Below are 19,825 nucleotides of genomic sequence, written 5' to 3'. Positions count from 1 at the left end.
ACACACCTTAAGCAATTCCCACGGATTCTGCCCCAATCTGTGGAGTGTCAGCTCCGCCTCATACACCATCCTGCACTGACAGAGTTACTGACCCGAGGGAAGACAAGTTACCATCAGAACCACTTTGCTACAAGTCTGACTTGGCACTGGCTCACTTTTGAGTTTCCCTGAGACCTCCAGGACCTCTGGGGTGGGAAGGTCTGCTGACAGCACCGCCGGCCACTGCCCATCTGTCACAAGGTTAATCTTCAACAGCAGGCCTATGATCAGGCCGCCCGGCCTACTGGCAGCCTCCCACAGCATCCCAGGTCCTGCCCTACCACGTGGCCCTTCCTCCCCCGGAGGTCCCTCAGAGAAGCACAGTCACCAAGCCTGCGGGGGCGGCTGCGGGGGGGGGGGGGAGAAGTATGCGGGAGACCCCACCCCGCCCTCCTGGGCAGGGTAGCAGCAGGAGGGAGGGGTCCGCTGGGCCAGCGCCAGGGGAACAGGGTGTGAGTGCAGCTGCTCAGCGCCCACGGAGTGTGGCTTCATCACCCAGCTATGCTCATAGACAGCTCTGGGCTGCGGCCAGGCAGCAGGCTTGATAAGCAAGTGATTTCTCATCACTTTAAGATAGGGACTTAAAAAAAAATTGTTTCCCACGGCCCTGCGCTCTACTGAAATAGACAAGGAAGAAGAAGAAGGAAAGAACAAAACAAAGAAGTAAAAAACTGGGGTGGGCCTTTTACACAGCTGGTTACTCCACTGGAATGCTGCCTCGCCATACTGAAACCCCTCACTTCTGGTCTCAGCTCTCTGCTAACAGCACCCTGGGAGGCAGCAGGGGATGGCCCGAACAGCTGGCCCCCTGCCACTACCTGGGAGATGCAGCTGAGTTCCTGGCTGCTGGCTGCTGACCCAGCTATGACTGCTGTGAGCATTCGGGAAGTGAACTGGTAACTGGCAGATCTCTGTCCATCTGTTTCTGTCTCCTGGCCTTTCCTAGAAAAAGAAACTTAAAAAATCCATTTTGGGGCTGGCGTCATAAGGCATCAAGTGGAGCCGCTGCCTGTGACCCCTGCACCCCACCAGGAAGTGCAGGCTTGAATCTCGGCTGCCTCACTTCACTTCTGCTTCCTGCTAATGTGTGTGGGAAAGCAACGCCTCACCGCCTCTGCCACCCACGTGGGAGACCGGGATGGAGTTCCTGGTCCCTAGCTTCCCACTAGCCCAGACTTGGCTGTTGTGACCATTTGGGGAGTAATTAACGGTTGAGATCTCTCTCTGTGTCACTCTGCAGTTCAAATAAATTAGTCTTTAACAAAAAATAACCTTTTCAAAGCAACCAGTAAGTGGTAATTCGATTTCCCATATACAAAGAATGATGCCGACCGCCCGCGTGAAGGCAGTTGTTTCTAGGGAGCTGCTCTGCTGTGCCCACAACAAGCAAGGATGGTACCCAAGCTAACATCACACAGCACTCAAAGCAGTGCTTCTCAAGCTCAAGGTCATGCCTGAGCTGTCAAATTGTTCAGTTTTTCAGGACAGCTGTCTAATGGCTGGGCTCTTGGATCATGGCGTAGAGAGAAGCTGGCCCAGTTCCTTCATGGACTTGTGTCTGCTCCAGAACGTTAAGCCCCCAAGCTCTCCTCCATTTATGGGTGGACACCTCCGAAAATTAGGAACTTAACCAGTGATGCGGTCATGTAGTCATTTATCCAACAGCACTCCATGACCAAAGTGCCTGGATGTGAACAAAACACACATCCCCTGCCCTCTTGGAGCTTCTGAAACGCCTGAAGAAACAATCTGCTAAAAGAGCAATCCTGTCCATTGAGCACACGCCGTCTTCCATTTGGTCGCTGACAGTCTCTTGCACAGGAAACGAAGGCTGCCTGGCTTCTCCTGCTCTGTGTAGGACCAGGGCAAACCGCTGAATCATGGCTTTCCCAACAGCGGGCTCGCCATGTGGCTGCTCACATGGTACTGTGTCACGCCTGCACATTCCGGTTCCTGCAGGCTGGTCATGGTCTATTTCTCCTCCTGTGTCACTCCCTTCTGTCACCATCCAGCCTCAAGCAGAAAGAAGACTGAGGCCTGCTCAAGAACTCATGCTGTATCAAAATAATAATTACACAGAGCTCCTTACCAGCTCCAGTGGCACGGGGCTGGGGCAGCGCTTCCGGCTGTGCACAGGGGGCTGTGCCACTTGAGCTGCTTCCTTCCACCTTGCCGTCGGACACAGGAGGGAGGCCAAGAACCCGACGGAGACGAGCATGAAGGAGAGCATTGTTTCTTTCTTTTTTTTCGTCTTGTTTTTGTTTGGTCTTTGCCACCACACCTTTGGCTATAACCCACCTCAAGAGTCTGCTTTCCAAAAAGAGTAACTTCTGAAATATTTAAATGATGCATTTGTATCTAAAAAACTAAGCAAGAGGGCCTGGCGGTGTGGCCTAATGGCCAAAGTCCTCGCCTTGAACGCGGCGGGATCCCATAAGGGCGCCGGTTCTAATCCCGGCAGCTCCACTTCCCATCCAGCTCCCTGCTTGTGGCCTGGGAAAGCAGTCGAGGACGGCCCAAAGCTTTGGGACCCTGCACCCGCATGGGAGACCTGGAGGACGTTGCTGGCTCCTGGCTCCAGATCGGTACAGCACTGGCCGTTGCACTCACTTGGGGAGTGAATCATAGGACGGAAGATCTTCCTCTCTGTCTCTCCTCCTCTCTGTATATCTGACTTTGTAACAAAAATAAATAAATCTTTTAAAAAAAAAACTAAGCAAGAAAAAACAATAAAAAAATCAATAAAGCCCCAGACCACTAGTTATACCTATAATATTCCTGTAGTCTACTTTGGTTTAGAGACAAGAGGAGTGGACAGGAATATTCAAAAGTTAACGGGGGGTGGGGGGAAGAGGTGTGGTGTGGCATGACGGCTCAACTGCCTAATCCTCCTGCAGGTGTCGGCATCCCACATGAGCACCACGTCCTGGCTGTTCCACCTCCCATCCAGCTCCCTGCTTGTGGCCTGGGAAAGCAATAGAGAATGGCCCAAATCCCTGGAACCCTGTATCTGCATGGAAGACCCAGAAGAAGCTCCTGATTTTAGATCAGCTCAGTCTCAGTTGTTGCAGCCATTTGTGAAGATCATTCTCTCCGTCTCTCCCTCTTTCTGTAAATCTGCCTCCCCAATAAAAATAGATAAATCTCAAAGAAGCTAAAGTTAATTAGGGGTAGGTGCCTAGTGTAGTGGTTAAGATATTGCCTAAGACTGCCTGGGCTTTCTGACAGAGTCCCCGGGTTTGGTTTCTGCCTCTGGCTCCTGACTCCAGCTTCCTGCTAACGGCCCTTGACAGGCAGCAGTGACGGCTCAGGTCACTGGGCTGCTTCCACCCCCAGGGGAGGCTGGCACGCACGGGCAGCTCCCAGCTTCGCGCAGCCTGTCCCAGCCATTGTGGGGAATTAATCAGCAGACTGGAGGGTCTTTCTCTCCATCTGTCTCTCTACTGCACAACAGTTAATTAAACCAGATGGATTATCAAAAATATCTGGGATTTGAGCAACTCTATAGTTTCATTTACAGAAATTGCTTTAATTACTACAGTTTCAAAAACTGGTTTGTTGAAAATTCTCCTACGGATTTGATGACTAAGTTACTCTTCCCCCAATCCTTGCTGGCAAGGCAGGTATTTAGGCTGTTTCGTGTAAGTGAGGCCATTTGTAACGGATCTGTGAGGCATGTCCCATTCAAGCCACGGGGGGCACCGTGGGTGACAGCAACTCGCCTGCTTTCTGCTCTTCTCTATGGCTTCTTTCTTTCTAAAGATTTGTTTTTATTTTTATTGGAAAGGCAGAGTCACAGAAAGAAGGAAAGATAGTATAAAGATCTTCCACCCACTTGTCCAACCCCCTACAAATGGCTGAAGGCAGAGCTAGGCCAATCTGAAGCAAGGAGCTTCCTGCGGGTTCCTCAGGTGGGTGCAGGGTCCTAAGAATCCGAGCCAATCTCTGCTGCTTCCCCTGTCTAAAAGCTAAGAGCTGGATCAAAAGTGGAGCAGTTAGGACAAGAACTGGCATCCACAGGGTATGCCAGAACCACGGGTGGAGGCTTAACTCGCTAAGCCATGGCACCGGGGCCTGTAGCATCTCCGGTTTCAGCTGATATGAAACCTGAGCCTCCAGGCTGCACTTTTCCCTCAATCCACGAGTCCTGACATGGCTCTGCAAAACAAGACTTCGGGGAAAACAGCTAACAGACTCTTCATCTCCAAAGCACCGCTTCACCTGCCTGGGTTGTTAAAGCCCACCGAGAGCTGAGCCCACCGGTGCAATGAGCAGGCTGCACAGGAGCCCCAGCCTGGAGTCGGCCATGGCCTTGGCACTTTCACCCCCAGTGAATTACGTGCCCTTGAGCAACTCACTAAATTCACTGAAAACTCAGTTTTCTTTCTCTAAAGCAGCTTAATATCTGCCAGGAACATTTCCCAAAACTGAGCTAAAAATAAAACAGCTATTCCCAAAGTAACTTATAAGGTAAGAGCTGCAAAAGAAATATCAATATTCTGATCTGCAATTTCACAGCACTGTTGGCTAAACCTATTGGCCTGATCTGTGCTTCGTGAAGACGTGCAGGCTGCTTGCTTTGGCGTGAGGACTGCACAGTCTGCAGTCCCCAAGAGGCCTGCTCCTCAGCGCTCAGCTCCACCACCCATCAGCCCTGCCGCACCCAGACAACGTCCGGGTGGTGTGGCTCTACGTTACACACCAGCAAGGTCTGTTCCAGGGAGAAGCAAGCTGGCCTGTGAGCAACACCCAGCCCCAGCCTCTGCTCGTCTGCGTTCACAAAGTTTTACTGGAATACAGTCATCCTGTCCACTGACACCCTGTCTACTGCGGATGCCTTCTGGCTACGAGAGGAGACGTGAGGAGCTGCACGGAAACCACTCGGCCATCACGGCCTGAGGCATGTCCAGCGCCTCTTCTGATCGCTGATCTCAATCACTCACTGGGGTTCCTAAAAGCATCCTCTTACAACAAGAGAATGGGTCATGATGAAGTATTTCCTGGGTGTCGAACACCATGGTGTAGTGTCACATTTCCAGACTAAGGACGATAGAATCTCACGGAAGAATCTTATCCTGCTCTCAGCTTACGGTTTTAGACAGATGTAAGGTGAGGCTCCTAAGCGCCCCCGTGTGGCCACGGTGCCAAAGCCGCCTCGGCCCACCGGGCCCTATCTACAAGGTTGTGCACCTGACAACATTCCCTCATTGCAAGGCTAGCCCTGACTCTACCCTTCCTACACAGAATACTCTACCAATTGTAGAAACAAAAAGCATTCATTTCCCTCAATAATTCTTTGAGATATTAAAATGCAACTGCTAAGAGAGCCAAATGATTTATTTATTTTTCCAATTTTCTCATTGTACATGTGAGAAGATAGGCCAATTTGAGTCGTCCAAATGTTAAGGGTTAGGAGCTGGCATTGCAGTAAAGCCAGGGATGGCGACATGCTATATGCAAGCACTGGTTGGCCTCTGCCTGCTGCCCGCCGGATCCAGCTCCCTGCTGAAGACTTGGAAGCAACAGGGATATCCCAAGTACCTCAGATCTTGGGATCCACATGGGAGAAACAAACCAAGTTCTTTCCATCTGGCCCAGCCCTGGCCCAGCCCTGGCTGTTTTGGCCATTTGAGCATTGACTCGGCAGATGAAAAGCCATCTCTCTTTCTTTTTGGTCACTCCGATAGATAAGTACATAAGTCTAAAGGGACAAGAAAGATCCAGGAGCTAGACATTAGCTGATTGATTCTCTTCTCAGTTACTAATTTTTCAGTTTAGAAAAATTCCTATAGAATTAAATAGCTGGTTAACTTTATTCATATACATTATTAGACCAATAACACTATAAGGATATAGCTAGTACTTAAGCAAGATATAACTTGTTTTTACTCCTATCTTAACTGTAATCTTTCTGTAGTGAAAAATGTTAACTGTTAAGTTTAAGATATACTTTCACTGACGCCAGATCTCTAACTTTATGTTGCTGTGGAGACTAAATGCAAAAATGAGCCAACTTTTACCTCCATCTGCAAAGCTTCAGCCAATCCCCGCAGGGCAAACTTGGACGAAGAGTAAGCTGTGAAGCCAAACAGCCCCAGCTGCCCAGCCTGGGAGGACACGAACACGATCCTGCCCACGCGACGCTCCTTCATGGTGGTGATGACGGCTCGGCTTGGGTACACACTGCCCAGGTAATTGAGGTTCATCAGTCTCTGCGGGCCAACAAAGAGGTCATGTTAAGTGGGCACAAGGTCAGAGGCACAATAGCGCACCTGATGGGGGAGGGACCAGACGCCCATGGGGAAGTTGGGGGGACTAGGGAGCTCAGTGGCTCTGCGGAGTGAATGATCACTCGATGCTGCCCATAGGCTCAAGCTCCAGACCCCCCTGGCTGCCTGCTCCAACATCATCTGCTCTCACAGGATGGCGGACAGAATCCTAGCTCTGCTGAACACCCATCACAGCTGGCTTTCTTACACACAGTGCGGCACGTGTTATATGTGGTTGTGCATAACACTTCTGGAACTTGCTTCCAGGACAGGGCTTCCGCGTAGTTCCAGCCCTATTCAATCTAGTAAACACATAAACACTTAAAATATATACAGATATGTGGAGAAGGAGGACACTAACAAAACTGAAACCTCAAGGTCCCAGATACCCTCCCCTCTGAATGGAGCAGACCTGGGCCTGTCCTCCAGCACGGCCACCACTACAGGTCAGCGAGAAGTCTCAGTGAAAGTCTGTGTAAGGTTCTGATCTGCCTGCAGTCCGGAATGCATGAAGCAGGAGGCCTGAAGACTTCTCCTCGCCTTGGGTCCAACCCAAGAGGAAATACTACAGTACTGACACTGAAACTACCTCCCATTGCACACACAGCCCCGTCGCTTAGAGAGGGGCCCATAGTCAACACCTCTGTCCCAGCACAGAACTTGCAATGGGCTTGCCACGCAGCTCCTCAGCACCTGTTTCTTCAGTATCAAAAGACAAAGAGCATCGGACCTCCCAGCACAGCCTCTACTGTGAGACACTCTGCCTCTCTGATGAAACACACACACACAAAGAAAATGGAACTCTCCTTAGGATCCAGCTAAGAAAAGACAGATACAGAAGACAGCAGCAAGCAGCCATGAAAAGGGAACCAAACAGAAAGTTGTTCGGGTTCTCCAAGACCACCCCAGGCTCGGTGATCCCGGCATATACTCAGGCTTATGACTACAACTGATGGCCGGGACAGGATGTTCATAACATGTGCAGAGGAAGAGAAGCATGGGGCAGTGTGCGGAGGCGGCGGGCCAGGTTTCTGATGGTCTTACACGCCAACTGGCCCCTCATGAAGAGCTGCGATGTGTGCAACTTCATGGTAATGTCAACAAAAGTCAAACTAAAACCAAACACGCATGTAACTGAGTATTCCTTATGAACACACCATAAAGCCACACCAGATCTCACTGAACAATGCGAGGGAGAGCAAACACTGGCGCTGGAAGGTGACCATGCCTTCCCAGAGCACGGTGGGCTCCCTCCGCTGGGGAGGGCGGGCCCGGCTGCCGGGGCCACGAGGCCCACAGCCATCAGGTCGGGGTGCACAGCGGTCCTTAGCACTGGATGCAAGGTGGTTCTCCTCTCCTTTTAGCAGCTTAGTTCTCTCAAGGGGTGAAGCACCTGCTAAGCTGCAGCCCTCAGCCTGCACCTACACCCTGACCCTGCAGTTGGCTTCAAGTGAATCCCAAAGTTTACAGCCCTTTCCCATAGAGCCCTGGAAGCCACAACACTGGCCCAGCGGTCTCTGCTTTCACAGAAGAGGAATGCAGTTTCACTTACAAGCATTCAAAATGTAGCACCACAATGAAGGCTCAACAGCACAAGAAAAACAGATGGCTTATGCTCTGCCAAATAAAAACTAATTTCAACTCCAACATCCATTTCCTCGGTGCTGAAATTAATCATTAAGAGAAGTATCCCTTGACATGTCTGCTTTTTAGAAAATACAAGCATAAAGGCAATGCATTCTCTTTTTATTCTGAGGACTCCAGCCACTTCGTTCTTCCGCTCTCTGTTTCCCGCTCTCAGCATCATGGAAGCACGGCACAAGCCCCCAGTGCTGCTCCCAAGCCTAGGTTTCCCAGCGCCCCCCTGAGGTTACGGCCTCAGGGGACTGGTGCAAGGACCCACGCCCCAAGAGAGGGCTTCACTGTTACCCGAGACAACGGAGGTTCCCTGGGAAGATGGTCATGGCCCTGAACCCAAAACCTTGTTCACCCTTCCTTCGTCCTGCCAAGTGTCCATGGACTCCTGAATGCAGTCATCTGTTCCACCCCTCAAGCCTTCAGTCCGGTGAGCAAACTGCTAGACTTACTTCGAAAGTGCTCACTTCAAGATCTTCAAAATTCCCTGCCACGGACATCCCCGCGCAGTTCACCAGCATGTCCACTGGCCCCAGCTTCTCCTGTGCCTGGAAATGCACAGCGGAGCAAGATCACTCAGCAGCAAATCAATGTTAATCAATGAAAACTGCACAGCTATTTATCCCATCGGGAAGGTTCACCAATTCCAAGCTACAGAGCACAACGACAAGCCAATTGATGCTCAAGCGCATTAACTCCAATTACCCTTGTCTCTTACTTGTTTTATAACGTTCTCCACTTGGTTATAGTCTTGAGATACATCAACTGATATACAAAGTACCACCTGTTAAAAGGGAAAAAAATCCATCAAAAGCATGCAAGTATCCCATCTAGGCTTTTGGGATGTTTTTAATAAAAGGCAATTCTTTTTAAAAGGGAAGACAACCAACTCTCAAAGTTCAGCTTGAAATTTGCTTATATGCGGGCCAGTGCTGTGGCTCAGTGCGTTATGCCACTGCCTGTGATGCTGGCATCTTGTATGAGTGCCAGTGTGAGTTCCAGCTGTTCCACTTCCAATTCAGAAGCCTGCTAATAGAGCCAGAAAAGCAGCAACAGACGGCCCAAGTATTGGGCTCCCGCCACTCACGTGGTGATGCAAATGGCATTCTAGGCTGTTGACTTCAGCCAGGTCCAACCCAAGCAATTGCAGCCATTTAGGTAGCAAACTAACAGATGGAAGACAGATCTCACTCTCTGTAACTCTTCCTTTTATATAGATAAAATTATATAAATAAATAAATACATTGTAAAAAGAAAAATATGCTGAGGTCACAATTAGTAGCCGCACATGCGCACTGACCTGCAGTGCCTGGGCTCTGTTCTGAGCGCACGGCGAGAAGGCAGAGAGAAGGCAGGCTTGGGAAGCATGGGGGTCTATCCTCCTGCTTCATTTCGCAGCTGCGTGCACCCGCAGGCCACACAGTGGCCTCTCCTGGAACTAAGGGCCGCAGAAGTCATGGATGAACGTGATTCGCACCAGCTGTAGGCAGCCGCACCAAAGGACACAGCCCCATCTTCAGATTTGATACATCAGTTAAATTTTGTGCAAGACACAAATCTAAATTCCTAAGAGTCAGGGCAGCCCTTGCTGAGCCATCCCCAATGGGGACTTTTTTCCTCCACATTCTCATACAGAAGGCACTTTGAAAAAAGAACATAGGGATCCATTTTTAAACATGCTTTTCCATACTTTACATGCAGGATTACCTAGTAACTGTAAGCAAAACTGATGCCACAAGTGCGATTTTGAAAGGAAAATGTTAGCAAATTACCAGGAAAAACCACCCCCCAGGGCTCGGGGATCTCTCAACAGACCCCATCCCCATCTAAGCCTCTAGCCCTGAACAGGTACCCTGTGGAAAGCAAGCTTGCCCCTGATGGCTGAAGAGAGTTGGAGAAGCACGCAGGGCAAGCCCAGAGAAGCCGCAGGCAAACCCAGCCTTCTGCACCAGGGCCCCAGTGCTGTACTTATCACCCCACTCCTTTCTATCTTTGGTTCCATGAATCCAGAAAACAGGAGGATGTTTACAGTGGTGTTCTGCCATGTCAAGTGAGCTGCAGAATCAGGGATCAGGCCAAGGCCAGAGTCCTAGAGAAGAACTCTTACATGTGGACCAGGAACTGCACCTGCCACAGAGATTGCAAAAGCCAAACACACACACACAGCCCAACAACAGGGCACATAAACTCAGGTGCCCCCAACACTCTGTGGCAGCCACTTCAAAAACTGAGGCCGACTGCTGCTGTTTTTATTGACATGGAAAGATCTCTAATGGATTCCAGAGGAGGGAAAGGCGACTAAATGCACTGGCGATCCTAACATCAGAAAGGGAAACATTAGATCTGCCAAGACCAGTGTTGGCCAGGATGTGGCGTGACAGGAAGCACCTTCACTGCAGGTGGGAGTGTAACACTGAGGGCTGAACGTGCGGACACACCACAGCTCAGCAGTCCCGTAAGCTGCACACAGAGGCCTCATGAAACTTCTCCCAGAGCCAAACACAAAAATCACAGAGATACTGGTAACAAACTGGATATTCACCTGCAGTAGATCTGAGATACAAAAAAGACACTTACACATTAAATAGCAGTTTAAAAAAACTGAACTGCCACTTTACCACTTTATACAGCAACATAACTGAGTTTTTAAATTAACATAGAGTGAAGAAATAAGGTTGAGTAGGCCTATCACTCTCCAAAGACTATACAAGGCAGCCAATTGATTGCTCTGGACTTGCAGGATGGGGGTAGAGAGCCGGATGGGTCACGACCGATCAGTGGTCCAGAGCTGTGACCCAGAAGTTCTGCAACTGACGGTGGGGCTGGTGGCCTAGCTCCCTGACTGGCCAATCGCTGGTCTGTACGCCCTAAACAGGTCAACCGTGTGTATGGTGTGTGGGTAATCTTAACAAAGCTGCTAAAAAAATAAGATGGCTGCCATAACCAGCATGCTAGGCAGGGTCACAGCATGTGACCTGATAAGGGAAGATGACTGAGATAAGCAAAGGAAGGATAAACACAGGAACCAGGTGAGGGTGGCCAGAGGGAAGGGGCCAGAGGGAAGGGGTGATGGGCCACCCGGGGCTTGGGGACCCTGCGAAATCCCACTTGTTAGTGGCTGATGAGTGCGCGGCTAACTTGTTATTGTATCTCACATGACAATGTACATTATGCATACAATTTTGTTCACTAAAATATTTTATAACTAAAACATCTTCTTATAATGCCTCTCTTCTCTCCTGTGGCCAGCATGGTGGCAGTTTAGGTTAATCTTCCACTTGCAATGCCAGCATCGCACCTGGGCACCTATTCTACTCCGGGCTGCTCCACTTCCAATCCAGCTCCCTGTTAATGGCCTAGGAAAGCAGCAGAGGATGGCTCAAAGCCTTGGGACTCTGCACCCATTGGGATCCACCTGGAGGATCCAGGCTTCGGATCAGCTCAGCTCTGGTCATTGTGCCCATTTGGGCAGTGAAACAGCAGAGAATGGATTCTGCCTCTCTCTCTGCAACTCTTTCAAGTAAAGACAAATTAATTTTTAAAAATAGAAAAAAACATACCTTTCCTCACCAACATTTGTATAAATTTCATTTAGACAGATAACTGAAATGACAACTACTCGTTATCTGATCACCGGCAAACACGCATAGACGTCTGGCAGTAAGCTGAGTTCCTAGACAACGCAGGCAGCTTCGCCTTCTTTTCAGTCAAACACGTATTTTCATTAGAACACCGTATGCTGTTAATGGACAGCGGAAGCAAGCCCTCTCCCCCTTACACCACTGTAGGTTTACAGTGACTCACCTGTTTATCATTTATGGAGTACTTTTCAATTTCTTTCTTTGCCTGCAGAAGCTTGTCCTGAAAGCAACACAGAGGAATTAGTTCTGGTTCATCTGCCTCTTTGTTGAAAGATAGGGGAAAAGATCACTAATGTAAATATTTATTGAAATCAAAAACGCATACAAACAGCACCTGCAGCTCGGTAAACTGGACCACAGCCTAAGAAAGAAAAGCCACAAAGTAAGCTCACCAGCAAAGAAGTGCCAGCAAGCTTTAAAATGCCTCCTCGAGTGACATAACAGCAAACAGATGGGGCTCACAAGCCCAGCTGACAGGAACTAATCAGCCTCTCAATTTTTTTTAAAGATTTATTCATTTTTATTACAAAGTCAGATATATAGAGAGAGGAGAGTCAGAGAGGAAGATCTTCCTTCTGCTGGTTCACTTCCCAAGCGACTACAACAGCTGGAGCTAAGCTGATCTGAAGCCAGGAACCAGGAGCTTCTTCCGGGTCTCCCACACAGGTGCAGGATACCAAGGCCTTGGGCTTCCTCCACCGCATCCCAGGCCACAAAGAGGGAGCTGGATGGGAAGCGGGGCTGCTGGGACTAGAAATGGCGCCCATATGAGATCCCAGCACATTCATGGTTAGGACTTGAGCTGCTAGGCTACTGTGCTGGGCCTCACTCTCAATTTTAATGAACATTTTGATCTGAGTGAAGTGAAAGAAACAGGTGACTCCAAGTCAAGGGAGTGCTGACAAACATCACCACATATCTTCCTCCTCGCCGCTGTGAAAGCAACTATGGGAAAGTCACTTTTTAGCAGGACAGAGTAAATTTGTTCACTTGTAAAATACTCTTAAGATACATACTTTGAAAATTCTCCCAAGGTCTCACTGGTTTTTGCTTTAGTTTTTTTCAAGAAAACTGGCCTTGCACATACTTTGCCAAACTTCTGGGGAGTAAAGCCAATTGCACATGATGTCACACGCAAACTGCAGAGAGAGACACCTGTACACCTTCCGGTTTTGGCTCCAGAGCTGCCCCTGCCAGAAGCTGCAGGATGGCAGGGGGCCCTTTCCTGTCAGGTGTGTCTTCACTGCTGTCACTGATGATGTCGCCTATTATGTTGATGGCACCAGGTAAATATTTGTGGAGCCGGTCTGGTTGGGGAGTATTGGCTGAAACACGATAAAGAACAGTAGTTCAAGGGCCTGGCGGCGTGGCCTAGCGGCCTAAGTCCTCGCCTTGAAAGCCCCGGGATCCCATATGGGTGCCGGTTTTAATCCCGGCAGTTCCACTTCCCATCCAGCTCTCTGCATGCTGAGAAAGCAGTCGAGAACAGCCCAATGCATTGGGACACTGCACCCGCGTGGGAGACCTGGAAGAGGTTCCTGGTTCCCGGCTTCGGATCGGCGCGCACCGGCCTGTTGCCGCTCACTTGGGGAGTGAAACATCGGACGGAAGATCTTCCTCTCTGTCTCTCCTCCTCTCTGTATATCTGACTGTAATAAAATAAATAAATCTTTAAAAAAAAAAAAGAACAGTAGTTCAAGACTCATACCTTAAATCAGGCAGTAAATTCTTTTCCAGTCCAGTGTTGGTGGGAATGAATGCTATGATTAACTCAACTACTTTCAACTAGTTAGGCTTGCATAAACAAGATAGCACTAACGAACCAAAAGACTTACCTCATTTCGGGCAACCAGAGTTATAAATGCACCTTGTTTGTAGCACTCGATAGCAATGCACTTCCCGATGCCACTGGACCCTCCCGTGACCTAAAGCAAAGAGAGAAGCATCCTTACAGCAACTGACACTCTGCCTTATAGGACGTTGGCAATAACAAGGAGGCATTCTGCAAGAACTGGGCACTGATCTCGGCCATCTTCTTCACACCGCACTTCCTGGCTGGAACACAAGCAAGCATCAGCAAGGTCTGCTCTTTGACTGCCCAACTCCACTCACACTGCAAGCCACACAGCCGCAAGATAATCCCGAGTTCACTGGAGGAAAAGTGCCATACAAGTCTAAACAATAACTACTGTGGTAGGGTGTAGTGAGCTAATGAGTTGATTAACACTCGTTAAGGGGAGCACTCAGGAATTGGGCCTGCGGCTATAGCACCTGGTCTAATCAGACTCATTGGTACCTTAGTGGCCCCTAATGGGCTGGGGGGAAAGAGTATACATAGGGGTAATAAAGAGAGGCTGGAGCAGAGACTTCTCCCACCATCGCTGGTCTCCCTGTGTCGGTGCCTGACCCCCGGACCTTCGCCTGACCCCCCGACATTCTCCTGACCCCCAGACCTTCGCCATGCCCACGTTGCTGGCTCAGCTGGCCGCGACAGTAGGGGGCTGGCATGGCAGGACAGTGAGTCAAGCCACTGCCCACAACACTGGCATTCCGCTGTCAGAGCACTGGCTTGAGCCCCGGCTGCTCCCCTTCTGATCAAGTTTGCTGCTGAGGCAACTAGGAAGGCAACAAAGACGTACTGCAGCCCTAGTGGGAGACCTGAACGCAGGTCCAGGCTCCTCTCCTGGCCCAGCCCTATCCATTACAGGTATGAACCAGTGGCTGGAAGGTCCCTTCCTGTCTCTCCCTCTCAGACAAATCAAATTGTAAATTTGAAGATTATATCATAATCTTAAGAAACCTGCAATTTCCCAATATTGCATTAAGTATTAAAACATCCACAGTGGCGCCAGCGCGGTGGTATATGGTGCTGGCATCCCACATGGCTGCCGGTTCAAGTCCTAGCTTCTCCACTTCTGATCCAACTCCGGCATCTGGCCTGGGAAAGCAGCAGAGGCCGGCCCAAGGGGAGACTCAGAAGCAGCTCTGGCTTCTGGTTTCAGATCAGACTGGAGGAAGATCCTCTCTCTGTGTTTCTCCTCCTTCTCTGCCTCTCTATATAAATCTGTCTTTCCAACAAAAATAAATCTTTAAAAAAATTCCCTATAGTCACTTTCAATTATTCTGAAGATATTATGTTGCATGTAAATCACACGGTGAGAAGTATCTCTGTCCCTACTTTATGATCTCTGTCCCTACTAGATGACCATTCAGCCCCTCCTGTGGGAGTGGCCCCTACTGCCACAGGGCTTGCAAGCACCCTTGCTTCTCTTGAACGGCAATTTGGCAGCACCAGAGGGGCTCTCGGGTGGTTAATTAAACAATCATGTCAAAGTGCACGAGCTGCCCCAGGAAGCTTTGGGATTGGGCTATTCCGTGGGTTGTTTCAGTGAGGAAATTGCATCGGACATGAGGCGTGTAACTCCACAGCAACCAGAAGGACATGTCCCTGACAGTGCTGTAGGACGCTGTCCCTGCTGCCTGGAGATCACCCCTCCTTCTCCATCAAACTTCCAAGCCCCACTCCTTCGCAGTCGGCTTCAAGCGTCCTCCCTCCTCGTCCGACTCAGTCCTCCCGCCCTGCCCGGCCTGTCTTCCAGGCCGGTCTCAGCTCCCTAAGGAAGGGCACTGGGTCTGCTAGATCCTACTGGCTCCTAGCACAGCATCTAAATGAAATGCCTGCTACACTCGTCTGCAAAGCGATGTATGAGCACACTTCAAAGACGTCACGGGAAATGGAATTAAAAGATTATTTTGATGTGAATTTTCATGAAAAATATGTATTATGGGAAAAAAAACCACATTGGACTTTGAACTCTTGCACCAAAATAGACATCTTGTAATTCCATTTCCATGAGATTTTGAAGGCCCTCTCCATGACGTCATTGCTCTGAAAAACACGTTGTCAAAAAAAACTACCTGTCAATAAGATTCCCCTATTAAGCATCCAATGACTTAACGGAAGTAGAAGTTAGGAGGGTAAGGAGAAAGCCTGTGTGTTTTCAAGTGCTGAGTAGACATTCGCTTCAGGTAAGCCAGGAAGTTCACGTCAAAGCAAAGCAAACAGTTTAAACCTTAGAATGTTCCCTCCAAAACACAGTAACTCTTAGTCTTTGGGATCAGTGTTCACGGGAAATCAGCTGTCTAGATAAATGCTGGGAGGTTATCTGAGGGACACACTCAAAGCAAACGGGTTGTGATGTTCTGTTCTAAGAATGTACAAGGACTGGAACAAAGCAGTGAAGCCATCTCCACTTCCCTCCCAGTGCTATGGGAGTCCAGGTGGGGGTGCTACGTGTAACTGCTATAATTTGTGTTTTAATCATCTTCCCATATTATAGATCCCGATCCCAAATACCATCAACTGTTACTGTCTCTTTACTCACATAGCTCTTAGTAAGGACGACAGTGATCTCCACAGTGGGTGGGGCACAGTGTCCCATGGAAATTTGGACGATCACACCAGAACCCAAGACTACTGCAAAAAGTTCATAGAAAATGACCTTGGATTAGCTCATTTTGGTGCAAAGCCTACGTGACTTCTACACATTCTTTCTCATAAGCCCAGTTTCCAGCTTTCTGAAGCTCCCTTTACAGAATGGTTTAAAAACCATCGCCCTGGACAGGAGGAGGCTTTTATCGCAATCCTGAAGACTCCCAGATCCTCACCAAGGAGCACCGAGGACTACATACCTACTGCCAGGGAGACCACGGGGGAAATGGAGTGCCTTCGGAGACCAAGAACTCTGAGGTCAACCACCCCCATTTGGACCTACAATGTGGGATGGAAGAAGCCCAAATCCTGCCTAGCAGGTTCCAAGGTCATCGGAACAACAACCAGGATCCCTGAGAGGTCCGCAGAAACAGAAGAACAGTAAACTTCCTTCGGGAATAGGGAAAGGAGCTTTCTCTGGTCCTTGCCTGCTTCCAACTTTGGGTTCCCAACCCCCTCTCCTGGAGCGCTCCAGAAACCCCTCAAAACAAACAAACAAACAAACAAAACTATAATAGATAGACAGAGAACAACAAGGAAAGCTTAGAACCAGACAGGAAACGGTCAGCGGGGTTGCACTTATACCTCACTGGGTGGGACACAAAGATTAGTTACTCCTAACTGGGGTATGGAAGATTTCTCTGCACACCCTCCTAAACATGCTCACCTAAACTGTTGACATATATCCTGTTAGAATTATAGAGTTAGACCACCCGAAAAACAGCCAGGTTCAGCGAAATCATGCTTCAGTGCTATAAACTGCTAAATACTAAAATTAAAATAGGCATGAGACAGCTGAATAGCAATCTAAGCCATTTTAAGGTGTATAGAATACGGCTGAATGTAAACCAAAATTGAAATGTCTATGAAAAAGTCACAGGTTGTGGTTGAGAACCTGCATTTTCCTATTAACATACTGGTTAATCAATACCATGTCAATTAATGCCACAATGTTGGAAATATTATGTTGGGACTTTTAATTGATTGGAATGATACTCTGCCGGCTCTACCTTCAGACCAGAGATGGTCTCACCAAGAAACCACTGAACTTACCAGGACAATAAGATGCTGGACTTTATGCTTGGTAAATACCTCCAATGAAAGAATGTCAACTGAATTTGAACTATGGAAATGCAACCCGCCGCGGGGGGGGGGGGGGGGGAGGGTGTGGGGGGGGGAAATCCCAGTGCATAAAAAAATGTATCACATAATGCAATGTAATTAGCTTTTAAAAAAAGGAAATGCAATAAAAATATATGTTAAAATAAAATAAAATAAAATAAAAACCATCGCCCTGGGCCCAGCGTGGTAGCCTAGTGGCTAAAGTCCTTGCCCTGAACGCGCCGGGGATCCCATATGAGCGCTGGCTCTATTCCCGGCGGCCCCACTTCCTATCCAGCTCCCTGCTTGTGGCCTGGGAAAGCAGCTGAGGATTAGCCAAAGCTTTGGGGCCCTGTACCCGTATGGGAGACCTGGAAGAGGCTCTGGGCTCCTGGTTTTGGATCGGCTCAGCTCTGGCCATTATGGCCACTTGCAGAGTGAACCACAGATGGAAGATCTTCCTCTCTGTATATCTGACTTCGCAATAAAAATAAATAAATCTTAAAAAAAAAATCTTCCCATAGCCAGGTGCAAAGATGAGCACCCCATCAAACACTACCCTGTCACCTGGCAGTAAAGCCCAAGACAAATAATTACACTTTACTCCCCTGCTGACATTAAGAGACAGATGGTGACGCCACCTGAATTATTAATGCCCTTCTCCCATTATTTATGGCAGTGGAGTGACACGGGATGGTGAAAATCAGAGACACTTCTGTCCATGCGGCAGCTCGGGGGTTTACAGCCTCAATCACCCTACTTTAGGCTTGGAGCCGGATGAGGTCAGCATGAGTGTCAAGGTTAAGCGAAACTTTCAAACACCAAGTCAGACTTCTCACACTGCTTTTGGCTTTCGGTGAGCACAAGCTCTGAAGGAATCCGACTTTTAGAGCTGTGCTTCCGTGGCAGAAATTCTCTCCCTGAGGTAGAACTTCCACTCGCTGAGGTAAAACTTGGAGAAGCAAATGCTGCCTTTGTCCCTGCAGGAGCCTACCCTCAACGCCTCACTGATCCCTGCTACCACGAACAGCAGGCAGGACGCAGTTTCCAGCAGAGAAACCCGTGCCCAGATCCCAGGTCCACGGAAACAAACGACCATCCTGCCCTGAATCAACCCAGCGAGGAGGGCTGCCTAGAAAGCCACCTGGGCCACCAGCTTAGTAAGTAACCCTCCTAAAAGTCGCTGCCTCAACGCACCTTGGGGAGATGAAGACCAAAAGGTGAACGCCAGGAGAGAAAAGCCCTGCAAACAGCAAAGCGTTGGGCACAGGTGGGCCAACACCCCCTCCCTTCCCCCAGCCAGGTTGCCAGGCTTGCAGAACAGAGAGTACGTTAGCTTCCGGTGAAAACAAACCAAATCCTAGCCACGTCCTTTCGGGCTTAGCTTCCCAGCTCGGAAATCTTGGCAAAAACATCAGCACAACCAACCCGCAGACCGCCTCTTCCCTCCCCTCCCCCACCAGGCTGAGCGCAGCGGCCTCGGAGCAGGTGAGTCACTTCCTGGAATCCTCTGGCGGCTGCTCTTTGTGTCTCCCGCACAGGCCACCCTCGGGATCCAGGCTGTCTCGCGGGGATCCCCCCTTTCCTACCGCCCGCCCCCGACCGCTGTGTCCTTGGCCAAGTTTCTCAGCTTCTCTGCTCCTCCACTGACTCACAGGGAAATATGAGGCGAGAGATGGCCACATCCCAGGGATGCTCGTGGGGACCGGCTGCAGCCCCTGGAGCCCAGCTGCCTGGCGCTGTCCCCGGTCGGGCCGCTCTCTCTCAGGGCCTGGGCGGGAGCCAGAGGCAGCCGAGGGCGAATCCCGATGGCGGGCACCCGGTCCGAGCAGTGCCGGGGTGGACGGCAGCAGGTGACTCTCCCACAGCTGGCCGGTCCTTCCCGCGAGGACCGCGGTGGTATGGAGCGAGCGACGGGCGGTAGCAACAGGAGGCCACTCACCACCACATGCGCCCCGGGCAGGGCGAGGGGCTTGGGGCTGATGAGCGGAGACACCATGTAGAGCAGCAGCACGAAGGCCACAAGGAAGGCGGCCGCCAGCAGCAGCATCGCTCGGCCCGGGCCGCGGGCCCCTGTGGCGAGCCGGCCTGGGGCCGCGCACGTTCGGACGCCGACGGCGGCACGGCGGGGCGATCACGCGCAGCCGGCGCGCAGCAGGAGCCGGGAGTGTTTGGGTTTGCGGGCGAGGGCGGGGCGGCGGCTGAGGGGAAGAGGAGGAGCCGGGGGAGAGGCGCGGCCTGGGCGGCGCGAGTGCCGAGGCCGCCGCGGTGGGCCGGGCCGCAGCCCTCATCCTGCCGCGCGGAAATCGCGCGGGAGCCGCGGGCGGTGCCGCCTGGGAGCGCCTGGGATGGAGAGGGCCGCCTGGCTCGCTCCCGGCCCCCTGAGGTGGCTGCGTGGGTCGCGGCAGGCGGACTTCCCGCCGCCGAGACCGCCATATCGCCGAGCCGGGGTGGTCTCCCGGGCCCGTCCCGCCCCCAGTCCCACCCTCCTGTTAAGTGGACGTGGTCATGCCCCACTGAGCGCTCCACTAGGCGCTTGGAAAGCCTTAGCGTGGAGTGAAATCAGATTGGGTGATGGCCTTGGCTTTAGAACGCACCAGGTTCATGGAGCTCCGATTCGAGTGCTGTGAGATACAACCAGAAGGCCG

General features: G+C 50.5%; 1 protein-coding gene across 1 annotated transcript in view; it reads right to left on the bottom strand.

Moving 5' to 3' along the window:
* The window catches only part of KDSR (3-ketodihydrosphingosine reductase), a 32,079-nt gene extending 12,711 nt beyond the window's left edge, over window positions 1-19,368 (bottom strand). The window contains exons 1-6 of the mRNA XM_004579453.3: window positions 19,120-19,368; window positions 13,420-13,509; window positions 11,748-11,804; window positions 8,662-8,727; window positions 8,396-8,491; window positions 6,060-6,251 (exon numbers count right to left, since the gene is read on the bottom strand). Of these exons, the coding sequence (XP_004579510.1) occupies window positions 6,060-6,251; window positions 8,396-8,491; window positions 8,662-8,727; window positions 11,748-11,804; window positions 13,420-13,509; window positions 19,120-19,227 (609 nt within the window). The 5' untranslated portion in view covers window positions 19,228-19,368. The remainder of the gene's footprint in view (window positions 1-6,059; window positions 6,252-8,395; window positions 8,492-8,661; window positions 8,728-11,747; window positions 11,805-13,419; window positions 13,510-19,119) is intronic.
* Window positions 19,369-19,825: the final 457 nt, after the last annotated feature.

The sequence above is a fragment of the Ochotona princeps genome, chromosome 18, assembly GCF_030435755.1.
Source record: "Ochotona princeps isolate mOchPri1 chromosome 18, mOchPri1.hap1, whole genome shotgun sequence".
Taxonomy (NCBI): Eukaryota; Metazoa; Chordata; class Mammalia; order Lagomorpha; family Ochotonidae; genus Ochotona; species Ochotona princeps.
This window is presented reverse-complemented; position numbering and strand designations above follow the sequence as displayed.